Genomic DNA, 17,683 nt, shown 5'->3' with positions numbered 1-17,683 from the left:
CAAAATGACCTATCCGCGAAGGGCTTCTTCATATATCGCTGAAATTCTGAGAAACAAATGCTTCGTGATGTTTTATTTAAAAGTAGTAAGTTATCGCCGATTTTTTTATTCAAAATGCCAGTAGTTGAGAGCTTTGAGGCAAGCTTTAAACCATAAGTGAGGGTCTCCCAGGGGGGTCCTTGTTCCTTTGTTCTCTTCCAAAATTGTCCTATGTTCCCATGTTCCCACACTGTTTCTTTATTTATTCCCCGTTTGATAAATTTTCTTGCCATTTATCACCGCCCTCAATTCCCTCCCGCAAAAAAGAAAGACGCCAAAAACAAAACTTATAAAAGAATAGAATACATTTTACGAGACGTTCAATTTGTGTGACATCATCTCGAACAACTGAGTGAAATTCACAATCCATCAGAGTGGGATGAGCTGTAGAAATAGTTCTCAGCCCCATGCTTTGTACTCCCTTGTACCAGCTTCTTTCTTGATAGTGTATTGTATTTGTTATTAAACAAAATACAATACGCTACTAGTAAAGAGGCTAACATTGAAATATTGCAGGTATTTGTTTCGTCAAGGAATGGATTACTAAGGAAAAACAAAAGGAATTGTACGTAGGGACGAAAAGAGAAGGACTGCAACTCGTGCACATTTTGTTTTTTTTTGAAATTTTTAAAGAACCACTATAAAACTTTATTCCTTTCGCTTCTCTGAAACATGATCAAATGTTTTATAGCAGGTACAGCCACAAGGGGGCTGCACTTACATACTGCTGATCTAAGACATTGAGAAATAATTGACTTTTCCAGTTTGACGAAATGAACTTTAAACTCGGCAAGATACTGCTTCAGTTATTGTTCTCCGTTATTTTATAGCTTTGAAGACGTTGCTGCCTTGTGCGTTTACGATGAGATGTTTTGGTAATTCATCTTCCTCTCTACTTCCTTAATTGAGGGCTGAAAAAAAATTAATAAATGAAGAAAATAAGTGAGGATATCGAGTTGTGGAAAAATATTAAATGAAATAGTTCTTTAACAAATGCCTTTTACACCTTGAAATAACTCAGTAGGTGGAGCTAGCATTCAAATCAAGGTTTAGCAAAAGCTGAATCAAGTTATTTATGGTTATTTACGAAAGCATGAACAAGGGGGTGGAATGATCAAGAGCCAAGCTAACGGTGTTATGTTCTTATAAACAAATCATTCACTCCCACAATACCTTTTTCTATCCAGGAGTTTAAATTGGACCCGTGTCACGTGACAAAAAATAATTTGTTGCGGGCGTTCTGTTGAAGTAAAACGAAGCGCGAAAGTTGACAGCGCGATAGGAATGGAGGAGTGAAAAATCCTAGAGAGGTTTCGGTCGGGTTGCCGTTAGTATTACGCTTGCGTATTTCCTGCAAAAATCCTAACGCTTTGACTCCTCAAGGAGATCAATATTTGAATTGCCCTTGCTCTTGCGATTGGCACACAGTATCAATTAGATTTCTGAGGAGATTTGAAAAGCAGATTGTCATTAGATGACACGAGAGAAGAGAGTGAATCTCACAGTAATGAACATAGTGACGTCACGGAGAATTGGAAAAAAAGAGTATTGGTCGGATGGGTCTGGACAGTAGGAGGCAAAACGGATTAAATGGGGCTTTGTTTTCAATATGTATGTCGGCCACAACAAAACAGAAAAAAAGCTAGCGTTGGAATGTACTTTGTTTGAAGATCGTTTTCGAAATGCTTCGTTTTGAATGGACCATTTATTCTGGTTTCGGAAAAACGGCAAGAAGGATAAAACTGGTGTTAAAATGTTCTATAGTGTGGTATGGATGGGTCTAGTCTCGTGCCAAGACCTTTCACAGCCAAGCAGTTGTAAACAGTTGTACGGTAGGATCTGGGTTCGAGATGAGGATAAGTTCTGGATAGAGAGCCTTAGGCTGACTTACAAGGTCAAAAAAGTACGAACCAGATAGGTTCTTTCAATTAATAAGTGAGTGAGTAGTTTCATGATCGGAATCAAAGAATGAATGAACGAAAAGCTGAATGAATAGATCGATGGATTAATGAATGAATATTATTACGATTTCCAGTTGTCTGAGGCGCGCCGGAAGTTTTGCAAGCACGCCTTAAAGTTAATCGCCTTTATCATATTGTTGTCACGAGTAATTAGCTATTTCCAGTGGCAGCGTGTCGTTTGACCTCTTTTGGAGGGCTTTCACGTTTGTCCGTTGGTGACGCACAGTGCTTAAGATTCTGTTCCTTTTGGAAACGCAGAGGGTTGCCCGTGACAATACTGTGATTTTACGTCTCCAAACGTTTACCGCGCCTCGTTCAAGTGATGATCGCAATATCTAAAATTTAATTACATTTTTACATACAGTCGATAAGGATGTTTTTTATTTAATACGAACCTGCTTTTGCCTTGCAAATGTAACCGAATTTCGTATTACAAGGAAAGTCATTCCATTTTCTGCTTCTTCCACTGAACATTGCACATTTCTCAGGTCTACCATTGCCGCCATTGTTTGGTTCGCCGGGAGACCAATTAAGGTATGAAACTCGACTCCTGGTAAAGAGAAACGCTAAGTTACCATGGATACACATGAAAGAAGGCTTACTGCCTCGGAGAAAAGTGAGTTGTTCCTACAGAAACGAGCTTTCAAATGCGCTCGCGCACGATGCAAAACGTGTCTTTTCATTCACAACGTTGAGAAAGTATCGGGACCTAAACGATCCGTTAAGACTACTAATTATATCACGTGCACCTCCGCCAATGTCATATATTGCATAACTTGCTCTTATTGCAAAAAGATATATATCAACCTTTCCTTACTTTTAGGCAGCTCGGAAAGCCGCAAAATTCTTGAATAAAAGTTCATCTTTCAAATGGGCACTCTTAATCCCACAGGTATCAACGAACGCTTTTCATTCTACTAATTTATTTTGGTTTTTCTCGTTACAATGTTCACACCAATAGCGTAGCTCCATTTTCTGTTTGTATACAAACAAACAACCCTCAATTCCTCCATTCGCTTTGACGAAGGGCTAACACTCCAAACGTCAGCTTTTAAAATCTCATTTTCCTGTAGCTCATTTACATTATCAACTCAGTTGATAAAACCAAATTAACAAATAGTTATACGCTTCTAAAAAACACCGTGAGTTACCGAGCGAGATATGTGACAGAGGAGGTTCAACAGGGAATTTCCTGAAAACGGCAACCTTATCTGTTTTGGTTCGGGCTTATCGCGAAATGAAAACGAGAAATGGGAAATTTGAAATGCTGCCATTTTGCCTCCATGGTGTTATTATGAAAATATTGTGGTTCCCACTGCTTTTCACGCGTAAATTTCTCACGATTTACAAGCACGCACACTCATTTGTGTGGGTAGTCATTACAAAGTCCGCAAATGTGCAGACGTATTTCATATTTCGACGTAAACTAATACCAATGCAATCATGAACTGCTTTAGACTTTCATAGCTTACCTATCTGACCATTCCCATTTTCGCCCAAATTCTAAACCGATCCAGAAACTAGAACTACCAGATAGCGTCCCAATAAAATTCTGTTCATTTCTGCTGTGGATGCTGACAAGGTTTGACTCAACTTCTCTGCAGCGTTCATATGCCTCTGTCCAATTAAGGCGTTTATAGAAGACTGGAAAGTAGCAATGTCGTACTCCATTCACGGTGAATGAATGCCAGTGCGAATAGCAGCCTGAAGTGGGGGCTGAAAGATTTAAAACCAAAGAGAGAACTTAAAAATTTAATCCAGAGATAACATCAGTCAGGGGTCAGGCCAATCAGTCAGTCACTTAGTCAGCCAGCCAGCCACTTAAACTTTTAAACAGTTACTCCGTCCGTCTGTTAGTCAGTCAGTCATTCACTCATATGACGCGTTAGTTAGACAGTCGGCCGTCGAGTCAGCTGGTCGTGAGTCCCTGAGTAGGTCAATTAGTCAGTCCCTAAGTCAGTAAGTAAGTCATTCAGAAGGAAGTCAGTCAGTCAGTAGGCAGGGTCAGTCATTACGTCTGTCAGCTCTCAGTATTCGGTTTGTTTGTTGGTCACTTAAATGGGCCAGTCAGTAAGTCGGTCGGTCGGTCAGCCAACTGTCGAGCCAGCCAGCCTGCCTCCCAGGTACCGAGTTCGTTAATCAGTCAGACCGTTACTTAATCCGTTGGTCAATGAATAAAAGAATTCCTAGAGAAACTATGGTTAGTCGATGGCTATTTTTAGTTAGACAGTTGGTCGTCAGGTCAGTTAGTCAGTCACTCGATGAGTTCGTTAGACAGTGGGCCATTAAGTCAGCTGGTCAGGTCAGTCAGTCAGTCCCCAAGTCAGTCTGTTACTCAGTCAGTCAATCAGTCAGTCAGTCAGCCGGTAGGCAAGTCAGTCACTACGTCTGTCAGTTCTCAGTCAGATATTAGGTTTGTTGATCGGTCACCAGTCGGTGAGACTGTCAGTCTGTCAGCCAACTGTCTGTCAGGCTGCCTATCAGGTACTGAGTCCGTAAGTCAGTCAGTTAATCAGTCCGTCAGTCAATAAATACAGCTAGTTCCTAAAGAAACTGTCGTTATGGTTATTTTAGTCAGACAGTTGGTCATTAGGTCAGTAAGTCAGTCACTCAGTTTACAGTTGAGTCATTCATTCATCTAAATAGCAAATGAGTGACTTAGTTCGCTAATTCATAAATGTTTCAGTGCAAAATAGTTTTGAGCTCTTAAGCCACAACAAAATAGCTCTAAACACCATCACTCCTGGGGTCTCAATATTACTTTTCCGTACTATCCACTATGTATTTCCTCTGACGATAGTAGCACTGAGGATTTGTTATCGACTTAAAAAAAATCCTGCAGTTGATGTTCTCCTTCACTCTCTTCACCTTTCTGCCTCAAATGAATTCGTCATAAAAGGACAAATTCCACATTGGTCACTCCTGGGAGCGAAAGGATCAAACGTTACTAACCCCTGGTGGGCCTGGGATACTCGTTGGCGCACAAGTAGTTATTCTGCCACATTCTTCGACGATAGGGGTAGTTATTTTGCCATCGGAGACATCGCAAACCTCTGATAGGTCCATTCGTCGACCAAGTAAAACTGAAAAAAAAAATTAAAAAAGAACAGACTTTCGTTGGAGAGACTATCGAGGAATAACATGAAAAGATTGACGTATTCTAGATATTATTCTATAAACCCCAATGAAATACTATGAGCTTTCACGCGAAAACGTGATATCTTCACGCGTAAAAATAACATGTCATCTTCATACGTGAAAATTACACCGTTACTATGGTTATGTAAAAAAACGCGCCTTTCGTTGCGAAAGCGAAATGGTTTGGTTTTTCACCGGTGTTTATATAATAAAAAGGATACTACATGGCCGCTTGGAGATACAAAATTTCTCTTCTCGTGTTGAAGAATATTCAAAGTATTTTTCAACACATGAAGAGAAATTTGGTATCTTCGCGCGGTCATGGAATATCCTCCGAACCGGTGAGAAGGGGTTAGTTTCTAAAGAAACTGTGGTACTGTGTGTCAGTGGGGGATATAACAAGATCAGTTGGATATATCAACTAAGTTGATATTGTAAATTGGCCATCGTAAAGAGTTTTTAAAGCTAACGTGTTTAGAGCGTTAGCCTTCCGTTAGAGCAAGTAGGAAAGGATTGCGGTTTGTGTGTATTATATATGCAGAAAATGGAGCTGCGCTGTTAGTGGCAACATGGTAACGAGAAAAACGAGAACAAAGTAGGTGAATGAAGAGCGTTCGCTGATACCGCGGCTGATAAGAGTGCCAATGTCAAAGATGAACTTTTGTTGTAGAAAGGCTGATAGTTTCTAAAGAAACTGTTTGGGGCTGCGTCGGTGGGGGTAACGAAATAATTTGGATATATCAACAAAGTTGAAATGGTAAATTGGCCACCGTAACGATTACAAAAGCTGACGCTTCGAGCGTTAGCCCTTCGTCGGAGCGAATAGAGGAATTGTGGGTTGTGTGTGCTTTTAAAGGCAGAAAATGGAGCTACGTTATTGGTTGGAACATGGCAACGAGAAAAACACGAATAAATTAGTGGAATGAAAAGCGTTCGTTGATCCCTGTGGGATTTAGACTGCCGGTTTGAAAGATGAGCTTTTTTTCAAGAGTTTTACGGCTTTCCGTGCTACCTAAGTGTAAGGAAATTGCTTATGTTTTTTTTTGTAATTTTTTGGTCAGAAGTTCTCTTCAGACTAGTAACCAACCAGGCACTTTTAAATGCGCTCGTGCACGATGCAAAACGTGTCCTTTCATTCACAACACTGATAAAATATCGGAACCTAAACGATCCATTAAGATCACCGATCACTTCACGTGCACCCTCCGCCAATATAATCTATTGCATAACTTGCACTTAAGGAATGACAAGGACACATCGAAACCAGTCGCTAGACATTTTAATTTACCTAATCATTCTAAGCAACATATGGCAATCTGTGGCCTTTCCTTACACTTAGGTAGCACGGAAAGCCGTAAAACTCTTGAAAAAAAGCTCATCTTTCAAGCCGGCAGTCTAAATTCCACAGGAATCAACGAACGCTTTTCATTCCACTAATTTATTCGTGTTTTTCTCGTTGCCATGTTCTCAGCAGTAACGTAGCTCCATTTTCTGTCTTTAAAAACACACACAACCCACAATTCCTCTATTCGCTCCGACGAAGGGCTAACACTCGAAACGTCAGCTTTTGTTTTCGTTACGGTGGCCAATTTACCATTTCAACTTTGTTGATATATCCATATTATTTTGTTGTAGAGTTTTGCGGCTTTCCGAATTGCCTAGACGTGGGGAAAGGCCGCAGACTGTCGTATAGAAGTGTCTTTCGGCTGTTGGCTGCGTCTTTGTCATTCCTTTCTACATCACGACCGTTTTCGGTGTCGGTTTCATAGTCGTATTCCTAATTTTCACAACTCCTGTATTCACTCTGGCAAAGGACTACCTTCGGCTGACACGTCAACTTTAGGAAGACTCTATGCTAATTTTCATCATGAACTTGGTTGATAAAACCAAATTATTCACTTACGTGTAAGGAACGTTTCGCACACACAAGAAATTGTTGTCCCAGCCATTTCGTTGGATCCGTCCGTTTTCTTGTGTGATCTTTGTGCACCTCATGCCCCTTATTACTCCCCTATCAGACCATTGGATGTCGACATTGCGCTTGTTACTCGGCCAACAGAGTCGTGCGCGGGCCCATGATCTGTATTGGGATCTCTCGTATATCGCGATACACCTATGTCGTCTGGGAGAAAAACTTATGAACAGGAACTTGAAATCAACAGGCCACGATGGAAACTCTGGAGAAGAAGAAAAGAGCTCTAATAATAATGAGAAAATAGTCTCGGGTAGAGCGGGAAGAGCTTCGGGGAGGAAGGGGGGGGTGTACTGATGAGTTTAGGTTTGCACACAAGCCCCAGACGACTCATCCCACTGTTACTTATCCTGGCTTCAGCAGAATAAAGTATTAAAGAAAACTGCTGCTCCTTCTTGAACAGCATGTCAGTCCGTCACAAGGTAACCCTCGCGTCTCACCAGCTTTTTGTTTTGCTTTTACAACTGTTTCCTGTATCACTCTACCCATGGATGGAAAGAAGCATCGTAAGGGTGTGCGAATAGTTCATTGTGGTTACTTTGGTTTTGGTTCAGCGATAGTAAATCAGTTTTAACGAAAGACTGGTTTTTACATCTGCTACTTTCTTATTATTACACAATCTTCCACAGAAATTTACCGGGACAGCGCTGTGTGTTGCATGATCTAGTTTCGTAATAGTTCCCTTGACACTGAGCGCCACCATATTTCGGCAAAGGCGATTTACATGATCGCGTTCGACTGCTGTGTCCACCTCCACATTTATGGGAACATGAACGCCAAGGCGACCATCTTGACCAGCCACCATCTGTAGTGACAGAAAAAGGGAAAAATTAAAGGCCTGCTTTCTAGTCAAATGTCCCATTCAGTAGGAGCTTAATATGGTTTCTGCAGCATTAAGCAACCGGGTAGTCTCGTGCCCAGACCTTCCACGGTCAAGTGGTTGTAAGGTCCCTACATTTTAATTACATACGTATGATGCACGATCGTTCGCAGTAGATAGCGCTATTTATGCAATAGCGAAGATCAGACCTGAAAAAAATCAGGCCTGTACGGGATTCGAACCACTGACCTCTGCGATACTAGTGCAGCGCTCTACCAATTGAGCTAACAAGCCAACTGGGAGCAGGCCGTTAAGTTGATTCGTAATAAACCCGTGATGATAAATCAGATACAATGAATATATGAAGTTCATATATTTTGAACTGCGGTATTAAATACGTATGATGCACGATCCTTCGCTTTAGATAGCGCTATTTATGCAATAGCGAAGATCAGACCTGAAAAAAATCGCTATCTACTGCGAAGGATCGTGCATCATACGTATTTAATACCGCAGTTCAAAATATATGAACTTCATATATTCATTGTATCCGATTTATCATCAAGGGTTTATTACGAATCAACTTAACGGCCTGCTTCCAGTTGGCTTGTTAGCTCAATTGGTAGAGCGCTGCACTAGTATCGCAGAGGTCAGTGGTTCGAATCCCGTACAGGCCTGATTTTTTTCAGGTCTGATCTTCGCTATTGCATAAATAGCGCTATCTACTGCGAACGATCGTGCATCATAAGTATTTAATACCGTAGTTCAAAATATATGAACTTCATATATTCATTGTATCTGGTTTTAATTACAGTTATACCATAGGATCTTGATACTACGCTAGCAACAGGGATTGCCAATCTCCCTCCCCCTGGATTGAGCATAAGTTCTTCGCAGGCTACCCCCAAGTGCTCGTGTTCCTCTTCGATCGGATTTCCGTCACCAATTCATTTAACTAAGGATCAAAAACTAATAAAAACTGCTTTTCAAAACTATGTCTCTCATTAACATGGAGGTTTGCACTAAAATATCTATCTGTGTTAGTCGTTTAAAGAAATCCTTTAGGTTAGTATATGGATCGATTCACAAAATTGGTGAGAGTGTCTTGCATTTAGCTAAGGTTGAAATACCTAAGGGCGCATGGGAGTTTTTTTACATGCTTTGTTGACCACTGTTCATGCCAAGTAAAGTATACACACCTATTTTTTTATACTTGGACGTTCCACACAGGAAATACCCTTTAGTATTTACTCCTTTTCTAACTTCCAGACATCTTTTTCCTTCCAAAGGCCCATCCGTTGACCAACTCAGTCTCAGCCAACTGGTACGAGGTAAGCAAAGATAACTTTTTTCCCACAATTTTGAAGAACGCACATGAGGCATCCGGGTGTTTACACACTCCTGGTTAGCGATCACGCCGTCTCGTGACCACGTGATTCTAAGCCTCTTTAAGGCGGGCTTGTAGCAAAGATACTTTGTTCTCCACTCCCTGTCACTTGGCTGGTCCATGGTGATGCAATTTAAGTGCTCGGTAGAAGTGTTTCTAATGGAATATTGCTCAGGAAATAATGGAATATCTGAAACGGCAGAAGTAAACGAAAGGTAAAGCGAAAGGAAAATCTTTGAAGTTCCTTTCCCCTTCCAATGTTAAAAACACAATCTACCGATGACATCATCAGCATGGACGATCAGAACCTCGTATGCCGTTGCTTTTCTGCTAAGAAGACGATACATACCTGAGAGAAATTATATGTGTGCTACGAAAGCACGTTACGTACATTCTCCATTCACTAGTTAAGTGATCCGACCTAAAATTTGATAAACATTTACTGGAAAAAGAATCCCAAAATAGTAACAGAATCAAGCGTAGAGATTAGCGGCTTTTTGCATCATTGTAAAGTTCAAACATGTCAGCACTCTCTTACATCAACGCAAGATTTTAAGATCGAAAACTGTTTCGTACGGGGGAGGTCTCCTTTCTACTTCGCTTTACCCGTTGCGAGTGAACGTCGGTAAAAGTCTAACCCAGCGCTAAATTTTCAAGTGTTCATCGTGCAATAACAAGGAAGATAATATATTTTCATACCTGGGCATGAGTACATGAGGTTCATCTAAAAAAAAAAAGAAAAGAAACAATTAATCACAAATGTAAGAAAATGTTTCAATTGACCTGGAATGTCGTTCGGTAAAGAGAAAAATGCGTGATTAAGTTAATGAGCACTATAAAAAGGGACATAATAGAAACGTATGAAAAACTGTCCCTACTCTTTACGAAAGGTTGGTAGGGCTGGTTGTTTAGTGTTTATCTCGTAGAATTGATATATGTAGGATCTCAGTTAAATCTTGCAACCCGCCATCTTTGGTATACCTACCAACTCTTTGTGACTCAAAGTTAAGATTTTTAGTCGAGAGTGCAGTGATGTTCAAGGCACCTGAAGATTTCTGAATTTGTTCCGAGGATTTTCGTCAAAACTCTATCTCAAGTGTTTTTCTTTCATTCTCAATAGCCCATTTCCGAACTACCTTTGGCCTCATTTTCAAAACGAGTCCTGGTGCTCATCCTTTCATATGATAATAAGTTTTCATTCACATGCAAATTAAATTAATTTTCACAAGAATGGTTGAGCACCAGGCCTCGTTTTGAAGAAGAGGCCACGAATAATTCGGAAATGGGCTATTCGGAGGTTTTGGAGAAACCGAGGTCATTTACCGTGACTGTTCTTTTCTCGAATCGGTTCTAGCTTCTCTTTCGCTTTTCGTTCACTATAAAATATGTCATTGTAGGCTACAATAGCACAGATTCTTTCGTTAAGCGTACGAAATTTGGTTGGCAGCAGTGAACTGTGTGATGTGGAAGTTCTTGATCCAAAGAGGACTAAAGCAGAGTTAACAGTTATTTTTAAGTCTCACTAAAGACCTTTTAGTCTACCAGTGACTTGGAAACGAAACTTTTACAAAGCTTCAGTGTATCAAAACTCTCAAACCTGCTTTATGTCTAATTTGCTCAGGGAACGGCTTCCAAACCACTTCACAGCAGGATCCCGAGCCCTTATGGTTGGCTGACCATTTTTGGAGAAATGGTATCTCCCGTAATGCATGATGGAATGATAATCATACGGGACGCCGTAACTGCTAAACAAATAGTAGCTTTGCTTCCTAAAAATCCTATAATCAGCTGCGAAAAACAAGGAAGATATTGAGTCAGACAACGTCCTTAGGGACACTCTTCAGGTTTGTCTCATTTTTTTAAACTATTCAAAAATTCCAAAATATCTGGAAATGTGGTATTATAAGCAATGTAGTTAAGTAAGTAATGTGCTATGGTATTTGGTGTAGTTTTTAAAGTAAAACAACATTTTGGGTATTTTGTCATTTTAAGCAGTATGCCATATTTTTAATCCATATTTCCCTTCAAAAATCAAACTAAGTAGTATTGTCGACCGAGATTCTGTACTTTAAGTGGTCAATTATTAATGGTTGGTGGTAGGTTTTCAAGAACCACAGACGATCAGGTGAGTCTTCGACAATTTATATTGAGATTTTTTTTCTTCCTGACCGACGCACATCTGGTATTGGAAGCGAACGACTGGGCAAGGTATCTTTCGTACAATCGGAGACATCAACGATAATACTTCACAATATCGATGAGAAAGGCGTATCATCCATGGGATTTCTTCTCATCAAAGAGGAACGATTTTTATTCGGTGAGTTTGCACTGAGTAAATCTCAGTACTTATATGATAAATAGTGTTACCTGGAGCGATGTTTTGCCACAGAATATCCACATATTGGTCTCTGTCTGGTCTGTTCTGTTCATGTGCAAATCCCAGGAGATGACCCAGCTCGTGCGTTGCTATGGAAAGTATCTGACAATTTGCTCCAAGAGAGAGCATTGAAGGTCTAAACCACGTCACTCCGATATTAGAATTACATCTGCAACAAGAGATTGAGAAAGATCTGTCTAAGAAGAAGAACAAATACCTGTGATATAATGCAACCAAATATGAGAAACTGATACACTTAGCAAGCGAAACAAAAACGCATGAACTCTTTGACTGCAGTAGATTTTCTGGAGCGAAATTTTTCTTTTGGCAACATTCTATGCGCGATCACTAATAGTTAGTGAGCCAGTCTACATTGGACACAAAGCCCACTACTTGTGTAACCTTGGTTCCTTCACCAGCACGTCCGGCCTCAATGCAATCTAGACCAAGAAAATTGAGGCGATGGTCAATATAACAAAAGCAAGCACAAACAAATGAGTGAATAACCAGTTGAAGGAAAAAGCAGCCAGGTTGGGACTGGGCCTTATTAATTGCCGATTTGGCTATGTCGCGATACAATTTACCTTATCCCACCCTAAGGCTCTGTAATACTGTTAAGCCTCCTCCCCCCCCCCCCCCCATCATTAGCAGTTACTTGGCAGTCAACTTTCCTCTGTTTGTTGGCAACGAATGAGGCCCCCTCCTTATCTCGTACTACAGGTCATCAGCCATCTCAAGCGTTGACAAGCGTTGACATGCTTGCTGACAGAGTTTCAGTCGATAGCCAATCATGTTTTTGCGATGTAAGTACAACGCATATTTGAACTCTTGGAGCTTCTTAGTCAGGAGTACCTACTTTACGCGCACCTCACTAATGAAAATACTGTGGCGCATACGCACACCGGCGTCATTCCAAGATTTTCCCGCGGTGCGCTGACTTCAAGTTCTTTTCACTGATTTGTTTTTAACTCACACGACTCACTCACTCCACCGAAAAGGAGGGACAACCCGTAGTCTACCACCCTCTTCACCGTGGAAGGTCTGGGTACGAGACTACTTCATTCCGAATGAATGAAAAATGAGGAGTGGATGAATGAATGAAAGTGAGAAATGAATCAATGAATGAAGACAGGAATGAATAGATAAAGTAACATAAAAAGTGATGGGGTATTTGACTATCAGATGCAAAAGGTATCGCCTGAAAGCTAAGCATACAAATGAAACTTAAAGGCGTTACTGAGATATTTTCCTGTTACATACCCACTGGAACCATAATAGATAATCGCATAGCGACTCTCCGTTGTCCTTTTGACGAATTTTACACAAGTGACGCGTTCCCATATTTTCATCGCTTCAAATAATACCTCAATGTGTTTGGTGCGGTTTTCTGTAAGAAAAAAAATCACGAATTCCTTCATTCATAACAGACCAAATATCCTCGCATAATTACTTGTTATATTCGTCTTTGCATCCATCTCACGTTAAGAATTCCATTCCCTCACAGTTTCTAAGACTTCGCCGTTTATGTAATGATGACTCTGATTTCCACCACAAATCAGAGTCAATGTGCCAGTCGTTTCGATAAACGTTGTTACCCTGTTTCTGTCGTTCAAGCGGGTTACCACCACGCGCAACTTATTGATCGATATTCAGCACTACAAACGTCACAAAAGGAAGATTCCGGCCGCATTCCATTCACTCCCACGTTCCACCCTCACAACCACTCAGTCAAATCCATCATTCTTAAAAGCTTTAAATTACTTCAAAACGATCCAGAGACAAGCACTATCTTTTCGCATCCTCCGCTCATTTCATTCAAACGCGACAAAAACATAGGCAATTTTTTGGTCAGAAGTTCTTTTCAGACTGATGACCAACCAGGCACTTTTAAATGCACTCGTGCACAATTCAAAACGTGTCCTTTCATTCACAACACTGATAGAATATCGGAACCTAAACGATCCATTAAGATCACCGATCACTTCGCGTGGACCTCCGCCAATGTAATCTATTGGATAACTTGCACTTATTGCAAAAAGATATACACCTGTGAAACTGGCAGAAGAGTAGGTGACCGATTCCGAGAACACCTTCGGGACGTGGAAAAGAATGACAAGGACACATCGAAACCAGTCGCTAGACATTTTAATTTACCTAATCATTCTAAGCAACATATGGCAATCTGCGGTCTTTCCTTACACTTAAGTAGCACGGAAAGCCGTAAAACTCTTGAACAAAAGCTCATCTTTCAAACCGGCAGTCTAAATCCCACAGGTATCAACGAACGCTTTTCATTCCACTAATTTATTCGTGTTTTTCTCGTTACCATGTTCCCACCACTAACGTAGCTCCATTTTCTGCCTTTAAAAGCACACGCAACCCACAATTCCTCTATTCGCTCCAACGAAGGCCTAAGGCTCGAAACGTCAGCTTTTGTAATCGTTACGGTGGCCAATTTACCATTTCAACTTTGTTAATATATCCAAATTATTATGTTGAAATACGAGATAGACGGATAAAAAAGATATGATGAGAAGTGCTTTAAAACAGCCTTCGAAGGTGAAGTCTTTGGCTAGCCTTGGTTCTTTTTTTCCCCAAAGCCAGAATTTCATGTGAAATTTTCTCAATGCTTTCAAAAACAACTTAAAGTATTTTTGAAGCCCTCTTGTCCAGTCCCTAAACTGTTGAAAGACATCGAGCTCTTAACAGAATCTTTACTTTGTCGTTGCCAATTCTAGTCTTATTATGTGTATGTAAGCGTCACGGTCCAGTAGCGGGGACTTGTGTGTAACCCGAAGGGAGTGACTCTCAGCTGGGAAGTTTTCGTGCATGAAATTTTCGTGCATGAAATTTTCGTGTATCTTTCACAAGCCCTTGAAACCCTGATACGGAGATAGGTTGTTATCTCTTGCTAATATTGTGTTGATCGGATAGGCATACCCTCTTGAATACCGGTAGGTTTTAGGAATACGAGATAAATACTCGCACGCAAGATTGCCTATTGTGATGCAACCTGTGCACTAGTGACTTAAACCAGGATGCTCTCTCCGGGCCGTGCGTGTCAATCATGTTGCAGTACAGCTCTCTAAACTATGATGGATCTATACTTACTAATGCTGTCGGCCAACTCATATGGTACAACTCCTCCGGGCCACAGCATGAAGTTTAGGCGAATGCCGTTGGAAAATTCACTGCTGGATGCGTCTGACTCTAGCGGCGGCATGCGAATATCATTTTCCAAAATGACAACCTCTTCAGCGGATCCATCTACGAGATTGAGAGATTGGGATTTAAAATCAACAAGTGGTAAACAACACAGCGTACACTAATGAGTTATGGATGCACGTAGGAGATTGCTAAGCACGAAAGAAGCGTAAGAGTCGCGCAAGGCGATAGCCGAGAGCGACTCTAGCTTCTTGAGCGCTTAGGAAACCTCTTAATCGCACCCATTGTAAACACTGTGGTGTTTACTATTTGTTTTATAACATAACATTGATACATTGTAGTAAACGAGTTTCTTCAACACTGGAATCCTACAATGACAAGAAAAAACAAGCTCGCGGAAACTAAGTTTTGCACTTACTCACGTCGGCAGCGTACACCCATGGGTAAATGGTGGAAACTGAATTGACCAATCAGAACGCACGCTGTACTTTGGTTTTGTTATGTGCGAAGTTGGAGAGGCAACATTGAATGCTTGTATTGTTTTTGTACAGCCCAAAATTAGGTAAAGAACAGGCCATATTCTCAGCATTTTATTTCTGAGGGGAGAGGGGGTGGCGGAATTTCAAGGTTCCATCGTCTTCTTATTTTGCCCAAACGTTTTCCACACTACTTAAGATTCCATGTTCTTTAAGCTCGAATTTTATATGCAAATAATTGTTTTTTCTGACTTTCCTCGCTTAAAGACATAGGCATTTGCCAACGTTTAATCGTATGCAAGCCCAATTCCACTCTACTTTTTGGCATGACATATGAATTAGCAGATATCGTCATCGAGGTTTCAGCCTGGAACACGAGTGTCACTTTTTGTGCTTTATTTTTCCAGGCGCTTCTCTCGCTGTGAAAATAAAACTTCCGGTGATCACGAACGCGAGAATCATGCAAGCAGTTCGCGCTTCAGCCTTTGCTGAAGCACACTTGATTGAAAGAAAAAGGAAGAACATTTTGATGGCAAAAATGGTAATAAACTTACGATAGAATAAGGTGTTTCAACGTATAATGGATGTATGTCTACGAGGTTTAAGTTGTTGCTATTTTGTCATTGAATAGTTTGCCGATTCAGTGAACAGCAAAAGGGTCACCGAAGTATCAAAGAAAGCCAATAACCTTCTTAGGAATGGGAGGAATGGGAGGGAGGGGAGGGAGGGGAGCGAGGGGAGGGAGGGGAGGGAGGGGAGGGAGGGTGGGGAGGGAAGGGAGGGTGGGGAGGGAGGGGAGAGAGGAGAGGGAGGGGAGGGAGGGAGGAAGGGGAGGAAGGGAGGGGAGGGAGGGGAGGAAGGGGAGGAAGGAAGGGGAGGAAGGGGAGGGAGGGGAGGGGAGGAAGGAAGGGGAGGAAGGGGGGCTTGAAGAGGAAGGACTGATCTTTCATGTGCACTCTTTAACCGAAAAGCCCTCTTCTACCCTTATATAGGCTATATAATTTATTAAAAACCAAATGCAGCGTTTTCAGATCAATTATTTCCTCTACGATTATTTCCTACAAATATATACTTAAAATGACAATTCTTTATCCTTTCTCAGACCTGGTTCAGACGCCGTACTTCGGCCGGGCCGAATCGAATTCAACAAATTAAGTTCATTTGAAGTACGGCATCCAAATCAATTCGGAACGGCTGATTTAATTTAGATCGGCTCGGTCAATTAATCCCGCCTTACTCAGCCGGGAAGAACGGCTGTAGAACGGCTTTGATTCAGACGCCGTATGAGCCGAACCAAATGCATAAATCATTTTAGTGTATTTTTCTTGCCGTTTTTACATGTGAGCATGTGCAAAGGAGTGTTGCAGAAGAAAAATGGCGGCTTGAAGGGCCGAGCAAAACGATGCTGACAGTTATTGAATGGGCGCCCTATTCTACGCTTTTCGAACTGACACTGATTCGTCGCTCTGTCGGTTCTTTGGGCATTATGTCCTCTGCGTCAGCAACGTCCTTTCCCGCCTCTCTTGTGTATCGAATCGAAATGCAACGGAAGCCCGTCTTAGAGAGCGTTACCTCGGCGAAGCATTCGCGAAAGTAGAATTTAATTAACCGAGAACATTCACTCTCGACCAAGCTTGAACTACACTCGCCGCCAAGTCACAGTCTCGACATAATGTTGTCCTTAAATGTCAAATTAATCAACAACAACAACAACAACTTTATTAGGTACCTCCATGAGTAGCACATTGTATTACCTAGTAAGTAAGAATAACTAACATAGTTATTTAACATCATTTCGTCTTTAACAGAACTTTGTGTCTGATATTCATTATTTGGAATATAAAAGCAGAAATGAGTCTACATATAGACGGATCAGCGTTATTAAAAAGGAATATCCTTTGAAAAGCGGATAGCTGTATCCCGGCATCAAAATGTCTGTCATTGTTTAAAGCTAAATTTCCTAATTTCCCCCGAAAAAAAACAATCTGGTCAAATGTGCTGACAACTATAATTTGCACGTGAGCTGCCGACGGGCCGTTATGACAGCAATCCAAAAGAAAACGGAAAACAATAACAGAGTATGGTAATATGTTTGAAAATGTACCGTAATTTTGGTAAAATATCCGATGGCTAGTTACTCGTTGGTGAGTCAGTTTGACGGTGAAGCAAAAATTCAAATGTCAGACTTACCTGTGTTTCTATTTATGCGTTCTATCAGATCCATTGTCGTTGAATCAGGACCATCATCAGCGCTTTTGACAACTTGAGCGCCGACTGCCAAGAGCACCAATCCGATGAAGAAGAAATAGATGTGACTAGGACTTCTCCGTGAACTCGTCATTTCGAAG

The 17,683-nt window shown here is 41.1% G+C and overlaps 1 protein-coding gene across 5 annotated transcripts in view; it reads right to left on the bottom strand.

Moving 5' to 3' along the window:
- Nucleotides 1-645: 645 nt before the first annotated feature.
- The window catches only part of LOC111329714 (uncharacterized), a 49,743-nt gene continuing 32,705 nt past the window's right edge, over nucleotides 646-17,683 (bottom strand). Inside the window, exons 1-15 of one of the 5 annotated variants that reach the window (XR_015998546.1) lie at nucleotides 17,526-17,676; nucleotides 14,806-14,961; nucleotides 12,955-13,081; nucleotides 11,685-11,863; nucleotides 10,915-11,105; nucleotides 10,017-10,041; nucleotides 9,130-9,507; nucleotides 7,748-7,915; nucleotides 7,042-7,315; nucleotides 4,953-5,083; nucleotides 3,473-3,716; nucleotides 2,396-2,550; nucleotides 1,699-1,749; nucleotides 1,213-1,279; nucleotides 646-950 (exon numbers count right to left, since the gene is read on the bottom strand). Coding sequence is in view for 4 of the 5 variants with exons in the window: in XM_088752633.1 (XP_088608759.1) it covers nucleotides 932-950; nucleotides 1,213-1,279; nucleotides 2,396-2,550; nucleotides 3,473-3,716; nucleotides 4,953-5,083; nucleotides 7,042-7,315; nucleotides 7,748-7,915; nucleotides 9,130-9,507; nucleotides 10,017-10,041; nucleotides 10,915-11,105; nucleotides 11,685-11,863; nucleotides 12,955-13,081; nucleotides 14,806-14,961; nucleotides 17,526-17,676 (2,265 nt within the window). In the remaining variant the exon portion in view is untranslated. Of the gene's footprint in view, nucleotides 951-1,212; nucleotides 1,280-1,698; nucleotides 1,750-2,395; nucleotides 2,551-3,472; nucleotides 3,717-4,952; nucleotides 5,084-7,041; nucleotides 7,316-7,747; nucleotides 7,916-9,129; nucleotides 9,508-10,016; nucleotides 10,042-10,914; nucleotides 11,106-11,684; nucleotides 11,864-12,954; nucleotides 13,082-14,805; nucleotides 14,962-17,525; nucleotides 17,677-17,683 lie in introns of those variants that run through there. The other 4 variants (XM_088752635.1, XM_088752633.1, XM_088752636.1 and 1 more) reach the window with 4 other exon arrangements.

This window comes from Stylophora pistillata, chromosome 3, assembly GCF_964205215.1.
Source record: "Stylophora pistillata chromosome 3, jaStyPist1.2, whole genome shotgun sequence".
Taxonomy (NCBI): domain Eukaryota; kingdom Metazoa; phylum Cnidaria; class Anthozoa; order Scleractinia; family Pocilloporidae; genus Stylophora; species Stylophora pistillata.
This window is presented reverse-complemented; position numbering and strand designations above follow the sequence as displayed.